Raw genomic sequence first — 21863 nt, forward strand, 5'->3', positions numbered from 1 at the left:
GATATAATCCTGTTGTTGACTTCTTGCTGCGACAGACAATCAGTGACATGGTTCTTTTAACAAATAAATCACCAAAGTGTAAAAGAAACTCACCAGATTGATATACTGAGTTAAGAAAGTAAACCCAAGTCAAGAAAAAATATATACACAAAGAATTAAGTTAAGCACCCCCCCCCGTTTTTGTACAACCTCGCACATTACAAGTTTGTTGTCGTCAAAACAGTGTAATATACCCATGATATTGCTATATTTTCTGGAGAAGTGATATTATGGTCACATAAAAACATAACAATCATGCCGTTTTCAATATTTTATTCTGAATAATTTAAGGTGAAATTTTTTGGGAATTTTAGGCATATTTTCACCTCAATTTAAGTATGGAGCTATAGGTCCATCACGGACAGTGTGGATGACGTTTATGTTTTCTAACGTACAGTCATTGTTCTGAGAAGACCTCTAGCGATCTTTGCGTCAATAACGTGTGTAGGACCCACGTGATCGGATCACTGACTCAACCCTACGTCTCATAGACCCTGTAAGCCGTCGTATGCGTTGCTGTGGCAGGTTGTTCCATTCCCGATGTAATGCACGTTCCAATTCATCCAGATTGGCTATTGGAGGGACCATCTTCGCAATTTGTCGTCCCAACATGTCCCAAACGTGCTCGAGGGGGTTCAACCTGCCACAGCAACGCATACGACGGCTTACAGGGTCTATGAGACGTAGGGTTGAGTCAGTGATCCGATCACGTGGGTCCTACACACGTTATTGACGCAAAGATCGCTAGAGGTCTTCTCAGAACAATGACTGTACGTTAGAAAACATAAACGTCATCCACACTGTCCGTGATGGACCTATAGCTCCATACTTAAATTGAGGTGAAAATATGCCTAAAATTCCCAAAAAATTTCACCTTAAATTATTCAGAATAAAATATTGAAAACGGCATGATTGTTATGTTTTTATGTGACCATAATATCACTTCTCCAGAAAATATAGCAATATCATGGGTATATTACACTGTTTTGACGACAACAAACTTGTAATGTGCGAGGTTGTAAAAAAACGGGGGGGGTGCTTAACTTAATTCTTTGTGTATATATTCCATATTATATGCCAAGTCTGTATATATATATAATTTGTATATTGCTGTTTGTTTCATTCTTCACAATATATATACATATTGTTACGGATTCGTCACTTCCATTGTTGTGGTTTTCATCCACTGTAAACATTTTTCATTCCACGTACTATTATTGTTGTCGTTTAAGGGAAAAATAGATTACTATTTTCAAAAGGTAAAAAAGTTAATGTTTTAAATGAAACCGGAACCAGATGACGAAGAAGAGGAGGAGGAGGAGGAAAAAAAGGCGGAGCGAGTGAGTCGGACAAGAAGCCTAGCTGCTTCGAGGTCTGGAGTGAACGATTGGCGAATGAGAGTCACGAGTGAACTTTGGGTTTCCCAGGAAAGGGATGCCTGCGACAGAGTTGTTATCGCTGTGACAGATCAACCTGCGTGTCAGGTTTTGCGGTTGATTCCGAGGAGAATCATCGTAGTGCCGTTACGCCTCGAGAACGGGCCGTCGGCCATTTTGACTCACGCGATTTGTGCTTCGCTCAAGGTTTTTCACTGCTTCAACCATTTTCACCGCATTCAGACGTTAATCTGGTGTGTGTGTGTGTGTGTGTGTGTGTGTGTGTGTGTGTGTGTGTGTGTGTGTGTGTGTGTGTGTGTGTGTGTGTGTGTGTGTGTGTGTGTGTGTGTGTGTGTGTGTGTGTGTGTGTAACGTGGCTTTTGGAGTGGGAAATCTGCGGTTCGCCGATTGAGAGCCATCAAACGTCCATACCTAATGGTGTGATTTCCCCATCGCTTCTCGAGGACACCTTCGCCCATCTTTGGCAGTGTAACTGTCAACCCAACGGGATTCTGGTCTTGATACGACATCGTACGGACGATCACTGGAGTGGATCGACTTTGGCTTGATGCCGGAATACGACTTTGCCTTAACGCCGGAATACGCGTTTGGCTTGATGCAGGAATAGAGACATTGGGAATGTTCTTCTTTTCGCTCACTTGGAGCACAGTGAGTTTTATTGTACGAACCTGATGGTACCATCATAGGAAATATATATTGGTTGTACAATTGATTACTATTGTTTTTGTGTTGTTATTCTTGTGTGACCTTAATACAATATTTGTTTGTTGGTAACAAATGGTGTGGTTTCACCATTGATCTTTGACACAGAATAACACATCTTTCTGCCGTGACTCCTCTCAGGGCTCGGAGGTACACCGTGACCAGGGGGTTTGGGGAGGAGCACGTAACAATATGCATTTAATTTAAGAAACAGGAAGTAAATTCCTGCATGGGGCTGGTGTGAAAAAATTCTGACTCAACCCGGGACTCAAACCCACGAACCTTATCACTTACGCGGTGACAGCCTACTGAGCGATTGAGTCTCCGGGATAACCTCAGAGATTTCTCACACTCATATGTATATAGTGATGTATATATAGTATAGTCACACTCATATAGTGATGAATTCCTGGGTTCATGTCCCAGGTTGAGTCAGAATTTTTTCACAGTAGCCCCACGCAGGAATTTACTTCCTGTTTCTTAAATATATATATATATATATATACATACATTTTGTCCCCAGTTAATGAACACAATGGGTTATTGAAAATGTGTTTGTCGGCTGGATGTTCGTAAACTGAATCAATAAATCCCGTTTAAATATGTGTAATAAGTTATTAACTAGTTCCCGAATTCAAACATGCATATTCAAGCAATCATTCGTTATCTGTCTGCAAAGTTTTAATAATATCGGTAAATGCATGGCCAATAAATGGTTGAGGACTTGTTCAACATTGGGGGGTTTTTTTACAACTAAAATGGCCACCAGTCGGCCATCTTTGAACGCATCGCGAAACAAAATGTTTATATATATATATACATATATATAAACATTGTCTTTTTGCCAAGTCTGAACAAAATCTGTCCATACATGTCTGAGATATGATTGTGGAAGGATGGACACACTGACGGATGGCGGAGTCCAATCCATAAGCTCCCGTTTTGGACTAAGTCCAACGAGGGCTAATTAAGAATAATAACATTAACAACAACAATAATAATAGTAGTATAATTTGGGAAGGTATATGCTACAAAGCCGTGAAGACCAATGAAAACTCGGACCAACGGGCCCACTAGTTGTTATAATGTTCCTGTGAATGGATGTGCGGAAGTCAGGTGTTCGCAAATCCAGGACTGCCTATATATATATATATATATATATATATATATATATATATATATATATATATATATATATATATACACATATATATATATATATACATATATACATACATGCATACAAACACACACACACACGTACTGTCTTATATATCCCCCTAACTTAATGAGGTAGCAAAGCACAGGTCGAGCCCCATAACAGCACGATCTATTGGCAGCAATCGTCATCTGCCACTCAAACACGCCCTGATAATCATCTTGGTATTTCTTTAATCTCAACTCCTAGCTGGTGATTTGAAGGAGGACAGAGACAAAGTTGGACATGGTGGTCTTCATTGAATCATTAGAACATCACAGACAACAAGGTTGCATGATGTAATTTGCTTATGATCTGTTGACATATTCCAAACACATTTAAGAATAACTAATAAATTTGTCCAAGAGTCGGCATTTGTCACGTTATTACACTTGCCAGAATTCAAGTGACATGATCCAAGAATATCAATGACACAAGCGTAAAATATCACCGACACCGGCGCAACATAACTCCAATTCTGGTTTGAAGAAAAGATGTGATTGGTGTTTATTTTTGCTTCATGAATATGCACCAGCACTATTCTCTTTGTTCTATTCACATTATAATAGCCGTTTCTGCTCCAACAACCTAAGAACCAACCTCTCCCTCCCCAATCCTTCAAACCCACAAATAATTTACATAAATTGTTGGTGTAAACAATAATGATTTCACTGCTGATTATTATTGTGTTTGACAAACATCTGCAAGCATGTGTGCATTAACCATTGCCCTCTCATCTGTTTTTGTTTTCCATTACTGTACTTAAAAGAAAAGCCTCTGTTTATATTTGAATTTGAATTCCCCAGGCATCTGTGTGCTTATCGACAGTTAATTTGGTGGTTGTACCATCTGTTTGTGGAAGATGTCTGCTGTGTTGTTTTACCCAGGGTATATATCCAGACATGACAATTTTCACCAATTAGCAAATTTCCTTTTTTTTGCCTTGGCAGTTGTTGTTGTCTTCATTAAAAAAGCCCCTCACCTCTATCAGGGACTTTACACCAGGAGATTAAGCTATATTTACAATTCTGTTTGTACGAATTTACAATTTAAAATTTGTATTAACAAATATTTTTTAGTCATTTATTTACGCTCAAACAAACCTGTAGAATTATTTCTTTCCAGGTTAATTTTTTTTCTTCCCGTCCGCCAAAGTTTTTAAATCTTGATTTACAGGATTCTAGTTTTTTAATCTTGAAAAGGGCAAAATCCATTAGTCACTTAGAATGACCTGCAACAATAAAACTCAAGACAAAGGCTAGATTAGGGAGAACCTATTGATTCTTGCATCAAACTGCTAAAGGGTTTTTGTAAGTTGGGAAAGCAGAAGGTGGCATTTGATTCCAGAATTATGTGGTGTGAAGGATGACACACACATAGTAATGATGGCTTGCTGAAGCCAGACAAGTAGAACGAGGACAATCGTGGATGGAGGAACTGTAGGTGATAGTTCGGCTTGCAACCTCTCCAGTGTATCTTTATATGATTTACAAGGACATCAGTTGACGACAGACAAATCACCATTCGTAGACGGCAGACAAACCGGTAACAACTCTGTAATTTTAATCTGTGATCCCCAAATGACGAGTTACATGCTCAGATTGAAATGGCAAAAAGACGAAAAACCTATAAAATAATTTCTTTATGCTCTCGTCATACTGTGACAAGACACTTTGATTATCAGTTGTGCAATCCGACTGCAAGGTGCCACTCATATCTTAGTGCAAACAACCCATGAAGTCTTGAGAGCTCTGCACAATTGAGCATTAGGAAACGTGTAAGTCAAATTGTCCTATTTCCTAGCATGGTTTGGTAAGAGAAAAACATCATGCATATTCTAGTTACAACTTTTTTCTGTTTGAGGTCACCAAGATGTCTGCATTATATTTGCGCATTGGACAAATTTGTGTTGTATTAACCTTGTCTGGCTATATTGTAAAACAATTTCATTTTCAATTTTTACCCTCACCAGAGGAGAGGGTATTGCATTTGAGTCCATTTGTTTGTCTGTTTGTCTGTCTGTCTGTGTGTCTGTTTGTCCGCACAGAATAAATATGATTTTCTTGCAACCGTTGGTCCGATAGACAGGAAATATTCACCATCGGTGCAACTCCACCTGCAGAATTTTTAATGATAATTATGACGTCATAGGTCACATTGTTTGGCCGCCATATTGGAAAAACCGAAAAACTTTGCACCTCCATATCTCCGAAAGTTGTGAACAGAAAAAATAACTCTAAATAACTCTCCATGTGGAATAAAATATGTTAATGATGCTGTCATCGGTGCCTCCATTATGACATCATAATTCGACAAGTACAAAACTTCATCCGATGAAGATGCAATTTCTTGAGCATAATCTAGGAATAAATTAGTTTAGAAAAAAAAATGATGACATCATCGGTCACGTCGTTCGGCCGCCATATTTGATTTAACACAAAAGCCTTAAAAACCACTGAAAATACATCCTGGCAAGGGTTTGCAATCTCTGATTGCTCTTTTTCTTGTCAATTTCATATTGTAAAACAATTTCATTGTGTCTTTCCTTAAATAAATCTTTCATCACTTTCGCCAATATTCCAGCAGGCAATTGACAACATTTTACCAAAATCCTCACACATGGACATTTCCTTTACGCATATGAACATTTACATCATGATAATATTTTTCCTATTACTTTGAAGTGTTGAAAAATGATGAAATTTATTCGTGTTTTACTTTTTTTACCATGGATATTATTTTTTGATTTGCAGCACATTTTAAATATGACATTTGACCTTTCGATAGAATGTCCAAGTTGCAGTTTGCTTTGTCTTATTTCTGCTTTTCTGAATTGAGAAATGTTTAAATTTAATTGAAAGAAATATTTTGATTTAACTTTTGCCTCTTATTTTTTTTTTTAATGTTGCTTTCTGTTAAATCTTGCAGTTGATATTTCACACAAAAAATAATTAAAATAAAAAATACAATTGCAATAGTAGTTGTGTGTTTTATTAATACTGATTAACTGCTGCTAAGCTGCAATAACTTTATTGCTTCTTTTTTTTGGGGCAAAAGCTCGTGAGGAAAGTGTGGCTACCTTCAAAGGCTCAGAGTACCTCCGCTACGACCTAGCCACAAACCCCATCCAGAGCAGCAGTGATGAGATAACTCTTTCTTTCAAGACATTGCAACGTAACGGTCTCATCTTGCACACCGGAAAAGCGGCAGACTACGTGAATCTAGCCCTCAAAGACGGGGCCGTGTCGCTCGTCATCAACCTGGGATCCGGAGCATTTGAGGCTCTTGTTGAGCCTGTTACGGGCAAGTTCAATGACGACAACTGGCACGACGTGCAGGTCACTCGAAACTTGCGTCAGGTATGAATCTTGCTCTTTCACTTGTGGCCTGGATATGTGCAAATGATGAGTGATGCTTGGCACAGTTTGAATGGAGTTGGGAAGGTGCTGTAAAGAGAGGATATGAGATGAAATTGCATGTGCTCTTATAGCTGGATCTCCAAAGTATTGGACTTCCAACTCCTCTCCTGTTTCAAATATAGCTCCAAATTGTCTCATCTCCTAAAAAAAGCCATTTCAAATGGTCTAAAGCTTTTCCTTAAGCTCTTACATATTTCAGGTTGATCGAAATGAATTGCCATTTGTTTTTCACTTATTTCTCATCCTTTGAAAGACAATCTTGAAAACGTGTTAGCCTAATTGCTGAGTGCATTTCCAAAGTCCTTCCTCACTCCATGTTGCAAGGGACACGACACCATTCCGAATAAGAAAGCGCTGTGCCATGGCCGATGTCTCTCTGCAATTGCCAGCTTGGCTGCAATGCTGATTCAATGTATGTCAGTGCTATTCTGGCACTTCCTGTAAGGCATATCTGAAACATCCTCATTGTCCAGCATCTTTGTTCTGCCGTCGGCAAATTCTTTCGGACCCGTTATTCATTCGGCCCAGACACGCCACGAAAAACCACAATTGTCCACAGCACTTGGCTTGAATAACTGCACCAGCATTTACGTATCGAAGATGACAAATTACTCGCACGTCTTACGCGGTGAATTGCGCCTTGTACAATGTCATGGAGTTGCATCACGGGCTGAATGTTATACAGACATATTTCTTAGTTTGGCACTGGAAGAGAAAATTATGTTTTATGCAATTTCAAAGTAAGTAGAAGGTCTTCTGAAAAATTGTCAAAAAACTTTGTCGCTCAAATTCCTTCAGTGGACAGGATTATTTGTTTCTCAGACCGCTTTGTTGCTTCTCTTTGTTCCTGTGGAATTTGTTTGCCTTTTTTTTTTCTATGTTAACAAACATGCTTATTAGGGGCCTAACATATTCATTCATGGAATGTATCATTTTACTAACCTTTTTTTACCTTGTAATCTACTAACACTTTGGCGACCATCATGTTTTTGAGTAAAACTGTTGTTTTGTTTTGAGTTTTTGAATTTTGTTTTTCTTCCCCTTTTTTCTGCAAAGCTGCCAAGCATTGGACACGCTATGGTAAACAAACTGCATTGTCTGGTAGATATCATTCTTATTGTCTTTTTTTGGGTTGGCCTTGCATTTGTTTTTTTTCCCCCTTTCATTTATGAAAAGAAAGCCTGTACAAGTGGCTGGGTACAGTGTTTGGCAAAGTAATTTTGATTTAAGTTGCAAAACAAAAGTTTGAAAAACACATGTCTCAAAACAAACCATCCTTTTGTTCCATTCGCATTTTTGGTTCGACGTCATTTTTGTCGTTGATCTCAAAATAATCAATTTATCACATCTTTTCAATCTTTATTTCAAAGCCATTTTATGAAATATCTCCAAATTCCCATAAATTGTACTTTTCTTGTTCCTTAATTTAGTTTATTTTTCTTGATTAATTTTGGTTTTTTTTGGAACATTAGCCAGTTGTTTCCTTTATTGAAAATTTCCCATGTGAAGCCAAACACTGTATCCACCCACCTCCCTTGTTGTACAAGGAACTGGGGTTGGTACCTTTCTGCTTACTTTGAAATTATATTCCACCTTTCCTCATTTTATTTTAATCACTTGCATTTTAATTGTCCCTGGGCCTAAGACTTCTAAACTCACTATAGAGCGACAAAAAAAAACAGATTTGGTCCAAATAAATTATTTCAAGAAATTACTTTATAAAAACAACAAGCCCGCAATGCCCGACCGAAACGCTTCGTATTATGGACAGCCGGCGGTGGGCACTTGACCTGCCAGTTCCTCTCTGTACACGGTGCATGGCACACAGCAGCTGGGACACCTTTTGGGTCCACAGACAGGCATTTCAGCTGTGGTCCTCTTTTGGTGCCTGGCATTGCATCATGCTGCAGCACTTGGTGCATGTCAATAGCAAAGTGGCTGAACCCTTTCCCTTCCAGGCTCCCTGGTGTTCTCCTTTGTCTCGATATCATTGGTCCTGTCTCCTTTCATACCTTTCTCCTGTTAGCTTAGTGTTTCTGACTTATCCCTGACTTCCCTCATTGACTGCTGTCCCGTTAACTAGTGCTGTCATTCCGAAGCGTTGCCAAATGGTGTTCTCTAAGGCTTTTGTTAACTCTGTAGGGCTAACTTCTGTCTTTCTCACACTTCTGTGCTGGCAGCACTATTTCACAGACCCTTCTTGTGCAGGTTGCCTCAGACTTAGGCCTGCCTGGCATGTGGGCCTCAGTCTCAAAATTGTTGTTTGTAATGTTTGCTTCTACCATTCTGTCTCTGCCTGATGCTCTATCCTTCCAACTGGTTGCATGCGGACTGGAGTGTGCTGTGCCGTCTGGTGGTGAAGGCATGTTTGAACGTTGTTGATATCCTCGGATGATAATTCTCTGTTATATATGAAGCACTTCAACCCATTTTTATGTCTTGTAATTTTTCTCATAGTGTCACATAAATGAAATGGCATCTGATTGTAATGTTTGAAGAATGTGTTGAAATGCATTTCTTATCACGAGATGAAATTCCATGCAGTTCCAATATGACAATTTTATTTTTCACAGCTGCAGCCCAGTGTCTTTCCATTTACTTTTAATGGGTTTGTTGTCTAATATTGCCCAAACTATTTTCTAGATGGTATTACACAAAAACAAATATTGCAGTTTCTTTACCTTGCTATGTATATTTTTATTTAAATGTACTTCTTATGAATATAGTTAATTGTACACTCATGTTTGTGCAATGAGAACATTGGCCTTTATTTAATTTATAAATCGTAAGATAAAGTGTCAGTAGTATGAAGGCCACAATGTTTTTTTTCTTCCACTCCTTTAGATGACAAAAACAAAGATTGTTGTTTCAAGAACAATTGAAAGAATGACTTAAAAACAATTTAGTGATTAATTTGCAAATTCAGCTTTTTAAAGCTCAAATGTAATTATTAGCCCTGTGCATGGGCAATTGGGCATGGGCCTAAATGATTTATTATGTCCTGATTCACAATCGTTCTTGATGATCAGCTGAGGATGTAATGTTTACTGAAGAATCCCCACAAGGGTGATGCGCTTTCCCAGACCTAGTACTTCACCGTTGTTGCTTATTTTACCTTATTGGTGTGTGCAGTTTGCTGTATAAACGGGAAAGATGTGGGAGAAAAAAATGTTCATGTTTTGAATGCATGTTTGAAATTGAAACCATTTGACTTGACAACAGTTTTGTGCTCCATCAATTTTAAGCATGATGCCTCACATTAATGTATTGAGCTCTTGCAAAACTGGATGTTTAAATGCCAAGTAAGGCTATTCCAAGAAGCAATCCCAGCATTGTTTTCATGTGGATTTTTACAAATAATAGATAAAAAGGAGAGGTGGGGTTGAAAATGCATAATGATGCAGGTAAACATTACACTCATGAAATGCAGCAAGACATTCTAACATCCTTATCTGAGTAGTCTCTGAAGTCTAGTCTGGATGCCAAACCACAAAAGTGTGTTTTAGGGTCCACACAATGTTATTTTATGGTTTACTGGTCTCCAGGGTCTACTGACTCAGAAACCACCAGGGGACATCTTTTCACCCATGAGGAAATTTTTTTATTGCCCTTTCGTGTATTGAGGGTCAGGCACTCATTATGACTCATCGCGTCCACCCCCATATCGGGGTAGCCAATAAATAAATGAAGAAGCATTTTATCAATCTGTTTCAAATTTGGTGTGAAGATTGGGAGTCATGCTCTAAACAATGGAGTGCAGTTTGGTGTCTGTAGGTTTATGCTCAAACGAAGGCAGCGTGTACAAATATTATATAATAAAGTACAGTAAGTCCTCACTTAACGTTGTAGTTATGTTCTCCAAAAGTAAGACTTTCAAGTTACTTTAAGTGAATCCAATTACCCCATAAAAATTAATGTAACCAATTACCTCACAATTATGAATGTAAATAGTGGAATTCGGGGGTTAGGTTGCAGGGAATTTTTTTTATCATCTGACAAAAGACTTTTGTATACATGTACAGTAAAAGTTTCAAACAATTTTAAACAAACATTTTAATATTTCACTCACTAATCACGTTGGAGCTGTGTTCCCTGTTTGGATCATCATCGTCACCAACTCCCATAATCACTTTGGAGCTCTACGGCACAAAAAAGCTTGTACTATAGGTACCCTGGGTGGCCTTGTACACTGGTTTTTATGGTACGACTTATACTGTAGCTTTATTAAAATCAGGAAAAACATGAGTTTTGCTACTAAATTTGAGGTTTTAAGTTGTTTTGATGCCGACAAGCATACGGAAGTTATATTCTGTGCATGACATTATAACGGAATGGTGCGCAACTTTATACGAGTATGTTCTCTTATAGATCAGCGACGTAATAATGAAAACATTAACCAGGATGAGCTAAAGTGACGACTTACTGTAATTACATATAATTGCACACAAGAAAATTCACCTTTCATGTGCTTTATCAAATACTAGCAGGGGTACCCGGCATTGCCCGGTACTGTTCTAATCCTGTTGACTTTTTAAAGAATCAAATTTCGTTTCCTTCCCATTTTTTGTGGGGGTCTAAAACATTTCCCTACACCCACTAAGGGATGGGATTGGGGATCATTTTATATTGCCTTTCACATAACCACAAAGACTTAGGTACGACAGAGCGATTCAAAGAAAAATCAAACTTTTTTTTTTCAAAATTTTTTTTGGCCTAAAACACTCCCTCTCACTCACTGATCTCTGATCGTTCTCTGAAAGTTTGTGGAAGATCAGTTTGGCCATCTCTGAGAAAAATGGTCACACAGACAGACATTCAGACAAACACCTCACTTATGTGTAGATATGCCAAGTAGCACCTCTTTTGAATGATTTTCTTGAGTATAATTTACCGGTATTAATATTGTATTGGCATTGCCTTGCCACCTTTGTATTGGTATTACTAGTGTATTGGTATTACCTTTATAGTCATCCTCATTCATTCATTCATTCATTCTCAATGGTATAAACTTCCTCTTCTTCATCATCATTACTATTTTCATCAACTTCATCCTCATAACTGCAAGCTACCTCTACGTCCTTGTTTTTTTTTGTTTTTTTTTGTATACAACATCGAGGCTCGTGAAAGAGCTAACATCAATCATAAAAAAGGACAAACGGATACACAAAACATACAATAAAGGGAGCGGGAGACAAGATGGGGAGAGAGAATGAAGCACACAAGTACAACAGCAGAGAACAGGGACAACGGAAGATCCATGGGAGGGAGAGGGCTTGGGGGGAGGAGGCATGGGAAGGGGGTGGGGTGGGAGAGGTATAAAACACATGGACACTGCTAGGACTTCCAGGAAAGAAAGAAGTCGGGATTTCCCAAAAAAAAGAGGATCTGGGGTGAATTAACGGGGGTAGAAGAGATCAAGGTTTTGGATGGGGGAAGGCAAAAGATGGTGGTGAACAGCTGTATTAAAGACCTGGAGGGAGGAGTGGGATTGAAGAGAGTGAGGGAGTTTGTTCCAGAGGCGGGAGAAAAGGGGAATTAAAGAGTGAAGGTGAACAGAGATTCTTGATTTTGGCAATTTCACCAGAAAAGGGTTACTGACAGATCTTGTGTGTCCTGCAGGAATATTTGGGGGACAGAGTCCGGACAGACCTGGGGGAGCAAGGCCAGGTAGGAGTCGGTAGAATACAGAAAGACCACCAACCTGCCTGCGGTGAGAGAGTGAAAAGCCCTCGGAGTTAGCTTCATCGCGGCGGATTCCAATGATTCTGAAAGCTTTGGTTTTGGCATGGGGCTTCACCATGACACTTGCAAAACATTGAGGATGATAATTTAGTGTATTTAGTATATTGAGGATGACGACAATTTAGAGAATGCTGAGCAGCCATGCTGTTGAACATGGGTGATCTGTGGAACAGTCACACCTAATCATCTTGATAACTTCAGTATGTGCAGGCGAAACATCGACAGACAGTGTAACTGATACAACTGGTGTAAGTGACTTGGTCTCGTCATCACGAGCCCAACCAAAATATGCTGGATCAAATGGAGGATGGTCTTGATCTAATGCTGAGCACCAAATACATACCTGAAGATGTGTTGTATAAACATTTTGTTCGAAGGCTTCGGTCACAAGGTGGAAAAATCTTCAATTCAGGAGCTGACATCACTTCAGGTTCAGTCATATTTATTAACCATATGTAGCATCGGACCTCTGACATGTTCTGATAATTAGGCGCTTCATAACAAGAAGTAATAAAAGACATTGCTTCATCCAAGACATCATCCATATTGGCATCAAGTTTGCCAATATGTTCTCGTTTATTTCCAGCTTTAAGTCTTTAAGGCAGTACCCTTGCCAATTCCAAGCAAATGAGGGACTGTATCCCAACCTGTTAATGCATGTGCACATAAGATTAGCGAAGCAACATTCGCTTGCTTCTCTGATGGTGCTTTGGTGTCAATGGTAATTCTTCCAGAGCCTGTGCCCATCATCGTAACACTACAAGTCAGTTGCAAAGTGGAGTGCAAATGGACCAACATGATGAATACATCAGTATCATCACAGACGACTTGGATAGAATTTTCCCCTCACAGTGCCAAATGAACCATTTGCTGAATGATGATGGCATCTGCCTTCTCATGTGATGTTCTCAGGTCATTGGGATCTGTCAAATCTTCCATCTGGATCTGTGCAGGGATGTATTCGTGCCCTGTCAAGTTTATTATGAATCCCCATGAACTGCTTCCATCTTTCCTTCAGGTTTTGACAGATAATCTTTACCAACTGCATCTTGTTTTCTGTAACTAAGTGCAACTATTTATGGAGGCAGTGGAGTGTGAATGTTCAATATGTTTTCTATTTGCTTCTTTTCCAGCTCTCGCAGGTCGTATTCCACTCTTGATACTGAATTCATAGTATCGGTGAATATACACATCACACCTCACCAGATGTTTTTTTTCTTTCTTTTTTTACTACAAAAATGAGGCTTGTGTAAGAGCTAACACATTGAACATGAAAAACATGCACAGCCACACAAAACATGCAATGAAGGGAGTGGGAGACAAGAGGGGGAGAGAGGGAAGCACAAAAGCACAACGACAGAAGAGGGACGCCGGTAGATCTGTGGAAGAGGGAGGGGTACATGGCAGAAAGCAAATGAACACTTCCAGGAACCCCAGGAAAGAAGCTAGGTATTCAAAGAGGTGGATTTGGGGCATTTTAACGGGGGTAAAAAAGATCAAGTTTTTGGATTGATGAAGATAAGAGATTGTGGTGAACAGCTGTTTTAAAGACCTGGAGGGAAGAGTGGGATTGAAGAGAGTTTGGGAGTTTGTTCCAGAGGTGGGAGAAAAGGGGAATGAAAGAGTGAGGGTGAGCAGAGATTCTTGATTTTGGCAGTTTCACCAGAAGAGGGTTGCTGGCAGATCTTGTGTGCCCTGCAGGAATATTTGTGGGACAGAGCACAGACAAAGCAGGGGGAGCAAGGCTGGACAGGAGTCGGTGGAAGACAGAAAGACCACCAACCTGACTGTGGTGAGTGAGTGAAAGGCCCTCAGAATCTGCTTCATTGCGGGAGATTCCAATTATTCTGAATGCTTTGGTTTCAACCGCGTGAATCCGAGCTAGGTGTGAGGCAGGAGCACCAGCCCAGAGGGGAGAACAATATTCCATTGAGCTGTGGATGAAAGCTTTGTATGTGGTGAGGAGCTTAGAAGTGCCCAGAAAGGACTTCGTACGACGGAGGATGCCCAGTCGGCGACTGGCTTTGAAGGCCAGCTTGGAAATGTGGTTTTCCCAGGAAAGATCATGGCAGATATTGAGACCCAAAAGCTTGAGTGACAGAACTTCTTCAAGAGGATTGTTTAGAAAGTAGATGGGAGGGTTGTCCAGACATTCTTTTCGGAGAGACATCGTGACAGTGTGAGATTTGTCAGGATTGAAGGACATGGTCCACTTGTTTGACCAGTTTGTGATATTGTCCAGGTCTGCAGAGAGTGAAGAGGCTGCTGCCTGCCGATCTGAGGGTTGACATATGGAGTGGCAGAGAGAGGAGTCGTCACCAAAGAGATAGAGAGGTATTTCCAGAGAGTCAGAGAGATCATTAATGAAGACCAGAAAAAGCACAGGGCCCAGAACACTGCCTTGAGGAACTCCAGCCTGAACAGGTAGGGGAGAAGAGAGAATTCCATTCAGGGCCACATGTTGACTGTGACCAGAAAGGAGGTCTGCAAGCCATGCGTGGAGGTTTCCATGAATACCAAACGAGGAGAGTTTGGTGAACAGAGCTGGGTGCCAGACCGTATCGAAGGCACGAGATATGTCAAGGGAGACAGCTCTGATTTCCTGTTTGGCATTGAGGACCTCCATCCATTGTTGAGACAGCAGAAGCAGCACGTCCAGAGTAGAATGACCTGGTCTGGATCCAAATTGATGATCCGAGATCAAACCATTGGAGAAGAGGAAGAATTTGATGTCAGAAGCGATGATTGATTCCATGACTTTGCTGATAATTGGGAGCAGGCTGATTGGTCTGTAGTTGCAAGGATCTGTTTTTGCACCTTTTTTGTGTGAAGCGGTAATGTTGGCTGATTTCCAAGCAGATGGCAGATGACCTTGAGCAAAATATAGGGTGAAGAGAATTGAGAGAGGGTTTGAAAGAGCGGCAGAGCAGGATTTTAGGACCCGTGGGCTGATGTCGTCTGGTCCAGTTGCAGAATCAGAGTCGAGGTTTGACATAAACATCTCAACCTTGTCATGAGAGGACACAGAGTCCAGGAGCAGTTGGGTTCGACTGGGTAAGGTGGGTACAGAGAGAGATGGGTTTGGGACACAATATTTTGAGGCAAACACAGATTTGAGGGATTTGGCTTTGTCACATGCGGTGTCAACTGTGTAGCCATTTGAGGTAAGGGGGGGGGGGGGGGGGCGGATGCAGGGGGAATAAACATCAGAAACAGATTTGGCCAGGCACCACCAGTATATGGAGGAAGGAGACAGGTTTGAGAGTTCAGTCTTGAGAGTGGAGATATATTGTTTCATGGCTCTCCTGAGGGTAGACACACACTTATTCCCAGCTTTGAAAAAGTAACTGAGATTGCCTTCAGTTGGATTAGCCTTCCAAGAGGCAAAGGCAAGTTGTTTCAGGACAACTGCCTCACCACAAGATTCCTTGTACCATGGATGGGAGGAAGGGTATGACAACTGAAGACGAGATGGGATAAATCTGTGCATGAGAGAGAGCAGTCTACTTTGGAAGAATCCCAGGAAGAGTTGATGTCAGATGCAGTAGAGTTGGGAGACTAGTCCAGATGATTGATGGCTGCTTGCAGACCGTGCCAGTCGGCCTGAGTGAAATGCCAGACTCGTCGGCGCTGAGGAGGCTCTCTGAGAATGGCCAGAGAGATGTCCACTTTAACAAGCACATGATCAGAAGAACCGATTGGAGCAGAAGAAGAGCAGCAGACATTTTTAGGGAAGTTTGTCAAAATACAGTCACACTGCTTTAATACAGTCACTGAAATTGATGACATGATCAAGTACTGTGCCCTTTGTTGGCAAATGAATGATCCACAGCACAGCACTACCATCAATTATTATTTGCCTCTTTCTGTCAGGTAGTGCTCTTCAAAACTTATACATTGGAGTTTCCACTTCAATGTAGATTTTGTTAGTCGTCCTCATCTCACCACTGTTATCAAACATGGATGCTGAGCATTTTGATGTGTTTTGATCAAACTTGGATACTTTTGCGTACTGCGTACTGGAGTCACAGTGTCATATTCTTACTTATTCTGGGGGAAGGAAATTGAGGTCGGGGAAGGAAATTGGACATAAACTTTCTAACAGTAAGAAAATCCCCAAAGGCCTTTTCTCATTGAGTCACAGAAGTCCTTCGCTGCAATACCATGGCTGGTTGAAGAGTTACCAACATCTAGTGTTGTCGTGCCAAATCTACCTGCAAAAATGTCAGCTCAAGATCTTCCTCTTTTTTTTGTATACAGAATCGAGGCTCGTGTAAGAGCTAAAACCTACTGTCACATCAAGTTTTAACAGGACACACACACACACACACACACACACACACACACACACACACACACACACACACACACACACACAAACACACACACACACACACACACACACACACACACAATCTTTTTTTTAAAGAAAAAGTCAGATGAGTTAGTCTCTACTCTAAACAACATTTTTTGACAAAACTGTATAATTTAAGAAAGTAAGAGAAGTTGAAATCTTTTTTATTTATTTACAGTCACGTGAAAAAGTAAGTACACCCCATGTAAAGTTTTGACTTTTTCAACATATTTCAACATACAGCTATTTGATCTTCATTTCAACAATATTGACAGATAAAGGTGATATAATATAACAAATATCATGAAACATTTACATTTTGTAGTCCATTGTACAATTTAAATAAACATAAATGCAAATTTCGCATGTGGAAAAAGTAAGTACACCCCTACATTTATCACTACTTCAAATACCTAAAATTAGAATCAGGTGCACCAGCTCAGGTGCAAATGATTAGAACATCGTTAGAGAGGATCTTGGAGGAACCTGTCTTATTTAAACCTCAGACATTTAGTTTGGTTTGCTCTTTGTTGTTGAAGTGTGCGGCGTCACCATGCCGAGATCAAAAGAGCTCTCTGAGGCCTTCAGAAAGTAGGTTATAGATGCCTTCAAGTCTGGGAAGGGATTTAAAAAGATCTCCAAACAATTTGAAATCAATCATTCGACTGTCCCGAAGATCATCTACAAGTGGAGAAGATTCCAAACAACTGCCAACTTGTTCACACCAGGCCGCCCCAGCAAGTTCAGCCCGAGAGCAGACCGCAAGATGCTGAAAGAAGTCTCTAAGAACCCCAGAATGTCATCACGGGACCTACAGGTAGCTCTTGCCACTGTTGATGTCAAAGTGCACGAGTCTACCATTAGAAAGAGGCTGCAGAAATTTGATCTACATGGGAGATGTGCCAGGAGGAAACCTTTGCTGTCCAGAAAGAACATCAGGGCAAGACTAAAGTTTGCCAATGAACACCGAGGCAAAGACCAGCACTTCTGGAACAATGTGCTCTGGACAGATGAGTCAAAGGTAGAGCTATTTGGCCACAGTGCCAGAAGACATGTTTGGCAAAAGCCAAAGACAGCATTTGACCACAAGAACCTGATACCAACTGTAAAGCATGGTGGTGGAAATATTATGGTTTAGGGCAGCTTTGCTGCATCAGGGCCTGGGCAGCTCACCATCATATAATCCACGATGAATTCTTCATTGTACCAGAGGGTGCTTGAGGATAATGTGAGGCCATCTGTCGGAAAGTTGAAGCTCAACCGAAGGTGGACCTTGCAACATGACAATGACCCTAAACATCTATCTATAATTCCAGTAATCTCTGTATGTCTGTGTGTGTGTCTGTGTGTATGTCTGTGTGTATGTCTGTGTGTTTGTCTGTGACCGCTGTTTCTCGACAACCACGGGTCCGATATACTTGAAACTTGCCAGGTATATTGCTGGGGACCTGAGGATGTGCCTTTTCAAGGTTTCATATTAATCGGAGAAGTAGTTACCGAGCTATGGCGATTTATTTACCAAACTCCGCAAGCCGTTCGCTTTGGCTTTGCGAATGGACCAAACCATTTCATGTAAATAGAGGGGGGGGGGGGGTTCTACCGTACTCGCAAGCCGTTCGCTTTGGCTTTGCGAATGGACCAAACCATTTCATGTAAATAGAGGGGGGGGGGGTTCTGTGGTCGTTACTGCCACGTGGTTTCAAAGTTTTTTTTTGTTGTTGTTGTTTGCACGCATGTTTTTTTGCACCCACGTACGGGCACGCCCTAGTACTAGTAAATCCACCAAGGAATAGCTGAAAAGAAAGAAATGGAGGGTTCTGGAATGGCCAAGTCAAAGCCTGGATCTAAATCCCATCGAGATGTTGTGGGGGGATTTGAAACGAGTTGTGCCTGCAAGAAACCCCTCAAACATCGCACAGCTGAAAGAATTCTGCATGGAGGAGTGGGCAAAAATTTCTCCCAGTCGATGTCAGAGACTGGTAGACAGTTATAAGAAACGCCTACTTGAGGTTGTTTCTGCCAAAGGGGGCAATACCACCTATTAGAGCCAAGGGTGTACTTACTTTTTCCACATGCAAAATTTGCATTTATGTTTATTTAAATAATACAATGGGCTACAAAATGTAAATGTTTCATGATATTTGTTATATTATATCACCTTTATCTATCAATATTGTTGAAATGAAGATCAAATAGCTGTATGTTGAAATACAGACTTGGCATTTAATATGGAATATATATTTTTTTCTTGACTTGGGTTTACTTTCCTAACTCAGTATATCAATCTGGTGAGTTTCTTTTACACTTTGGTGATTTATTTGTTAAAAGAACCATATCACTGATTGTCTGTTGCAGCAAGAAGTCAACAACAGGATTATATCACAGGTGGCGTGGCAAAATGTATGGACAGGTGCATTTGATGATTGGCTTCACAGTCGGGTATACAAGGGTTGTTGCGTTCTGTATTTGTGGAAAACAACTGCTGCACGTCTCCAAAAGTTATTGCCGCTTCCTCTGGAGATGGTCCGTCAACTCGACAATGCTGTTTGTCATGGAGTGGTGGCATTACGAAATTACGGCATGAAACAGCATGCTATTGCTCGGCAGTATGGCATCACTCAAGGTCAGGTGTCAAAGATCCTGAAACGAAATGCTCAGTGGGGTGTCTCTACTCCATACCGAGGCCAGGACGTCCCCGCAGAACCACAAGGAGGGATGATCGCCAGCTGCACCGGTTAGTCCGCAATGGCCGTACCAAGTCAGCTAATCGGCTTGGGGCTGAGTGGCAGCAACTGACAAATGTGCCTGTATCCAGAAGGCTAGTCAACCAACGACTGGTTCAAGCAGGCTATTGTGACAGGCGTCCCCTGAGAAAGCCACGCCTGACCAGACAACACCGCCAGCGCCGATTGCAGTGGGGCAGAGAGCACCGTCAATGGCAGCCAGGACACTGGAATCACGTGATCTTCAGTGACGAGTCTAGATTTCTGGACTATCGTCAAGACGGCCGCGTCCGAGTGCGCAGACAAGTGCATGAAGCCTCCAACAAAGATTGTATAGTGCCAAGACTCCAAGCTGGAGGTGGTGGGGTGACCGTTTGGGCTGCTTTTCATGCAGGGGCAAAACTGACCTGGTTGTTCTGAATGGAAACCTGAACCAGTTCAAGTACAGGGCCATTCTGGAAGAAATATTGCTTCCATTTGCTCGTGCAGCCTTTCGAGGAAACTTTGTCTTCCAAGATGACAATGCACGGCCTCATCATGCTCGCATGATCCCACACTTTCTTGCTGACCGTGGTGTAGAGCATATGGAGTGGCCTGCCATGTCCCCGGATATGAAGCCGATAGAGAACTTGTGGGCAGACTTATCGCGTCAAATCGACAACTTGGACCAGCAGCCGACCTCTGTGCGTGAATTGCAGCAGACTATTGTCACTGCATGGCAAGCGATTCCTGTCCAAACCTTGGCAAATCTCGTGAACAGCATGCCTCAACATGTACGTGCTCTCCTGAATGCTCGTGGGGGTTACACGAAGTACTGAACTGTAATTTTATTGTCCGTAATCCCAGTCGTAATTTAACTTTTGTTTTTGTTAAAAAAATTTTTGGCTAATGTGCAAAATAAAGAGATACTTCTGGAAAACGTACAGAAGTTTAACACAGTACTATCCATGAATTGAGTTCGATATCAGTTTACATCACTTTCAAGGATCAATTTATTTGTTTCGAAATGTCAAATGTGGTTTTTGTTTCTTTTAACGGTCACATTAACAAAATCTAGAATAATTTCAACGTAATTCCAATGAACTTTTGGTTCTAAGACATCTTGAAAAGTAAGTTCACCCCCACAAAAAAAAATATTCCATATTAAATGCCAAGTCTGTATGTTGAAAAAGTCAAAACTTTACATGGGGTGTACTTAGTTTTTCACGTGACTGTCGTACCATGTGGTGAGGGCTGACAGGATGGCCTCGAGATATGCACACTCACCTCTAAGCTGTCTCGCTTGGGTTTGATTTCTGACCCAGCTATAAACTGTCATCTTGGTGGTTTACAAGCTGGGTGATTTATCAATGTGTGTACTGTACCTCGGATGGACGTTCGATCGGGCATCCCGAATGCCGGTATTCGTTCTTTAGTTTTCTTTCACATTAGTTGGTGTCTTTCTTGGAATTGACGAAAGAAGATAAAGCTTTGAGGCCAGATAAACATCCGATAGTATTGAAGGAGACGGGAGAGCAGATAATCATGATGTTAACATACTTTATACAACGTCATGCTTATCTGCTTTGCCAACACAGACTCTGTGTCATTGATGTATCATGGGCCCACCTTTGACCACGTGATAGTCATTCTTTACAAGAGCAGCCACATCACTGATCCACCCAGACTTCAACTCGTTGTCGGCATCCAAAGTATTCCATGCCTTCATGTCTTCCAGGGTGTAAATACTTTTTGGAAATACGTTTATGATAATTCACTAAATCTGGATATAAAATGGTTCGAAAATTTGTCGCTTCTGGACCTTGCTGGATTCGGCAATTTAAACAGGTCTGTGTTGAGTAAAACCTGTATTGTTATAATATCTCTCCATAGACAAAGTGAACAACATATTGACATATCCAAGCTCTGGGACAAGCTTTGACCCCGATTATTTGGCCGTGAAAGCATACCAAGCACAATAACTCAACCAATCGTGAATGTGGGAGCTATTCTTCAACTGTGGCGAAGCATGTTGATGTATTGAGGTGCCGGAGCACCACTCTGTTGCATTCAGTCAGGACTACACCCCTGTCAACACCCAGCCAATTGACATGGTGTCAGTTCAAATCAGCGCATATGAGGAAGAGAGAGTTTTTTAAATAAAGAGTCGAGGCTCATGTAAGAGCAATCACATTCAACTCAAAAACATAAACTGACATAAAACATATAATAAGAGAGAGAGAGAGAGAGAGAGAGAGAGAGAGAGAGAGAGAGAGAGAGAGAGAGAGAGAGAGAGAGACAGAGACAGAG

General features: G+C 41.0%; 1 protein-coding gene across 1 annotated transcript in view; it reads left to right on the forward strand.

Moving 5' to 3' along the window:
* The window catches only part of NRXN2 (neurexin 2), an 871230-nt gene that overhangs the window by 228723 nt on the left and 620644 nt on the right, over positions 1–21863 (forward strand). Inside the window, exons 4-5 of the mRNA XM_078784719.1 lie at positions 6394–6695; positions 7812–7856. Coding sequence (XP_078640845.1) covers positions 6394–6695; positions 7812–7856 — 347 coding nt within the window. The remainder of the gene's footprint in view (positions 1–6393; positions 6696–7811; positions 7857–21863) is intronic.

The sequence above is a fragment of the Myxine glutinosa genome, chromosome 9 (assembly GCF_964187855.1).
Source record: "Myxine glutinosa chromosome 9, kmMyxGlut1.1, whole genome shotgun sequence".
NCBI lineage: Eukaryota > Metazoa > Chordata > Myxini > Myxiniformes > Myxinidae > Myxine > Myxine glutinosa.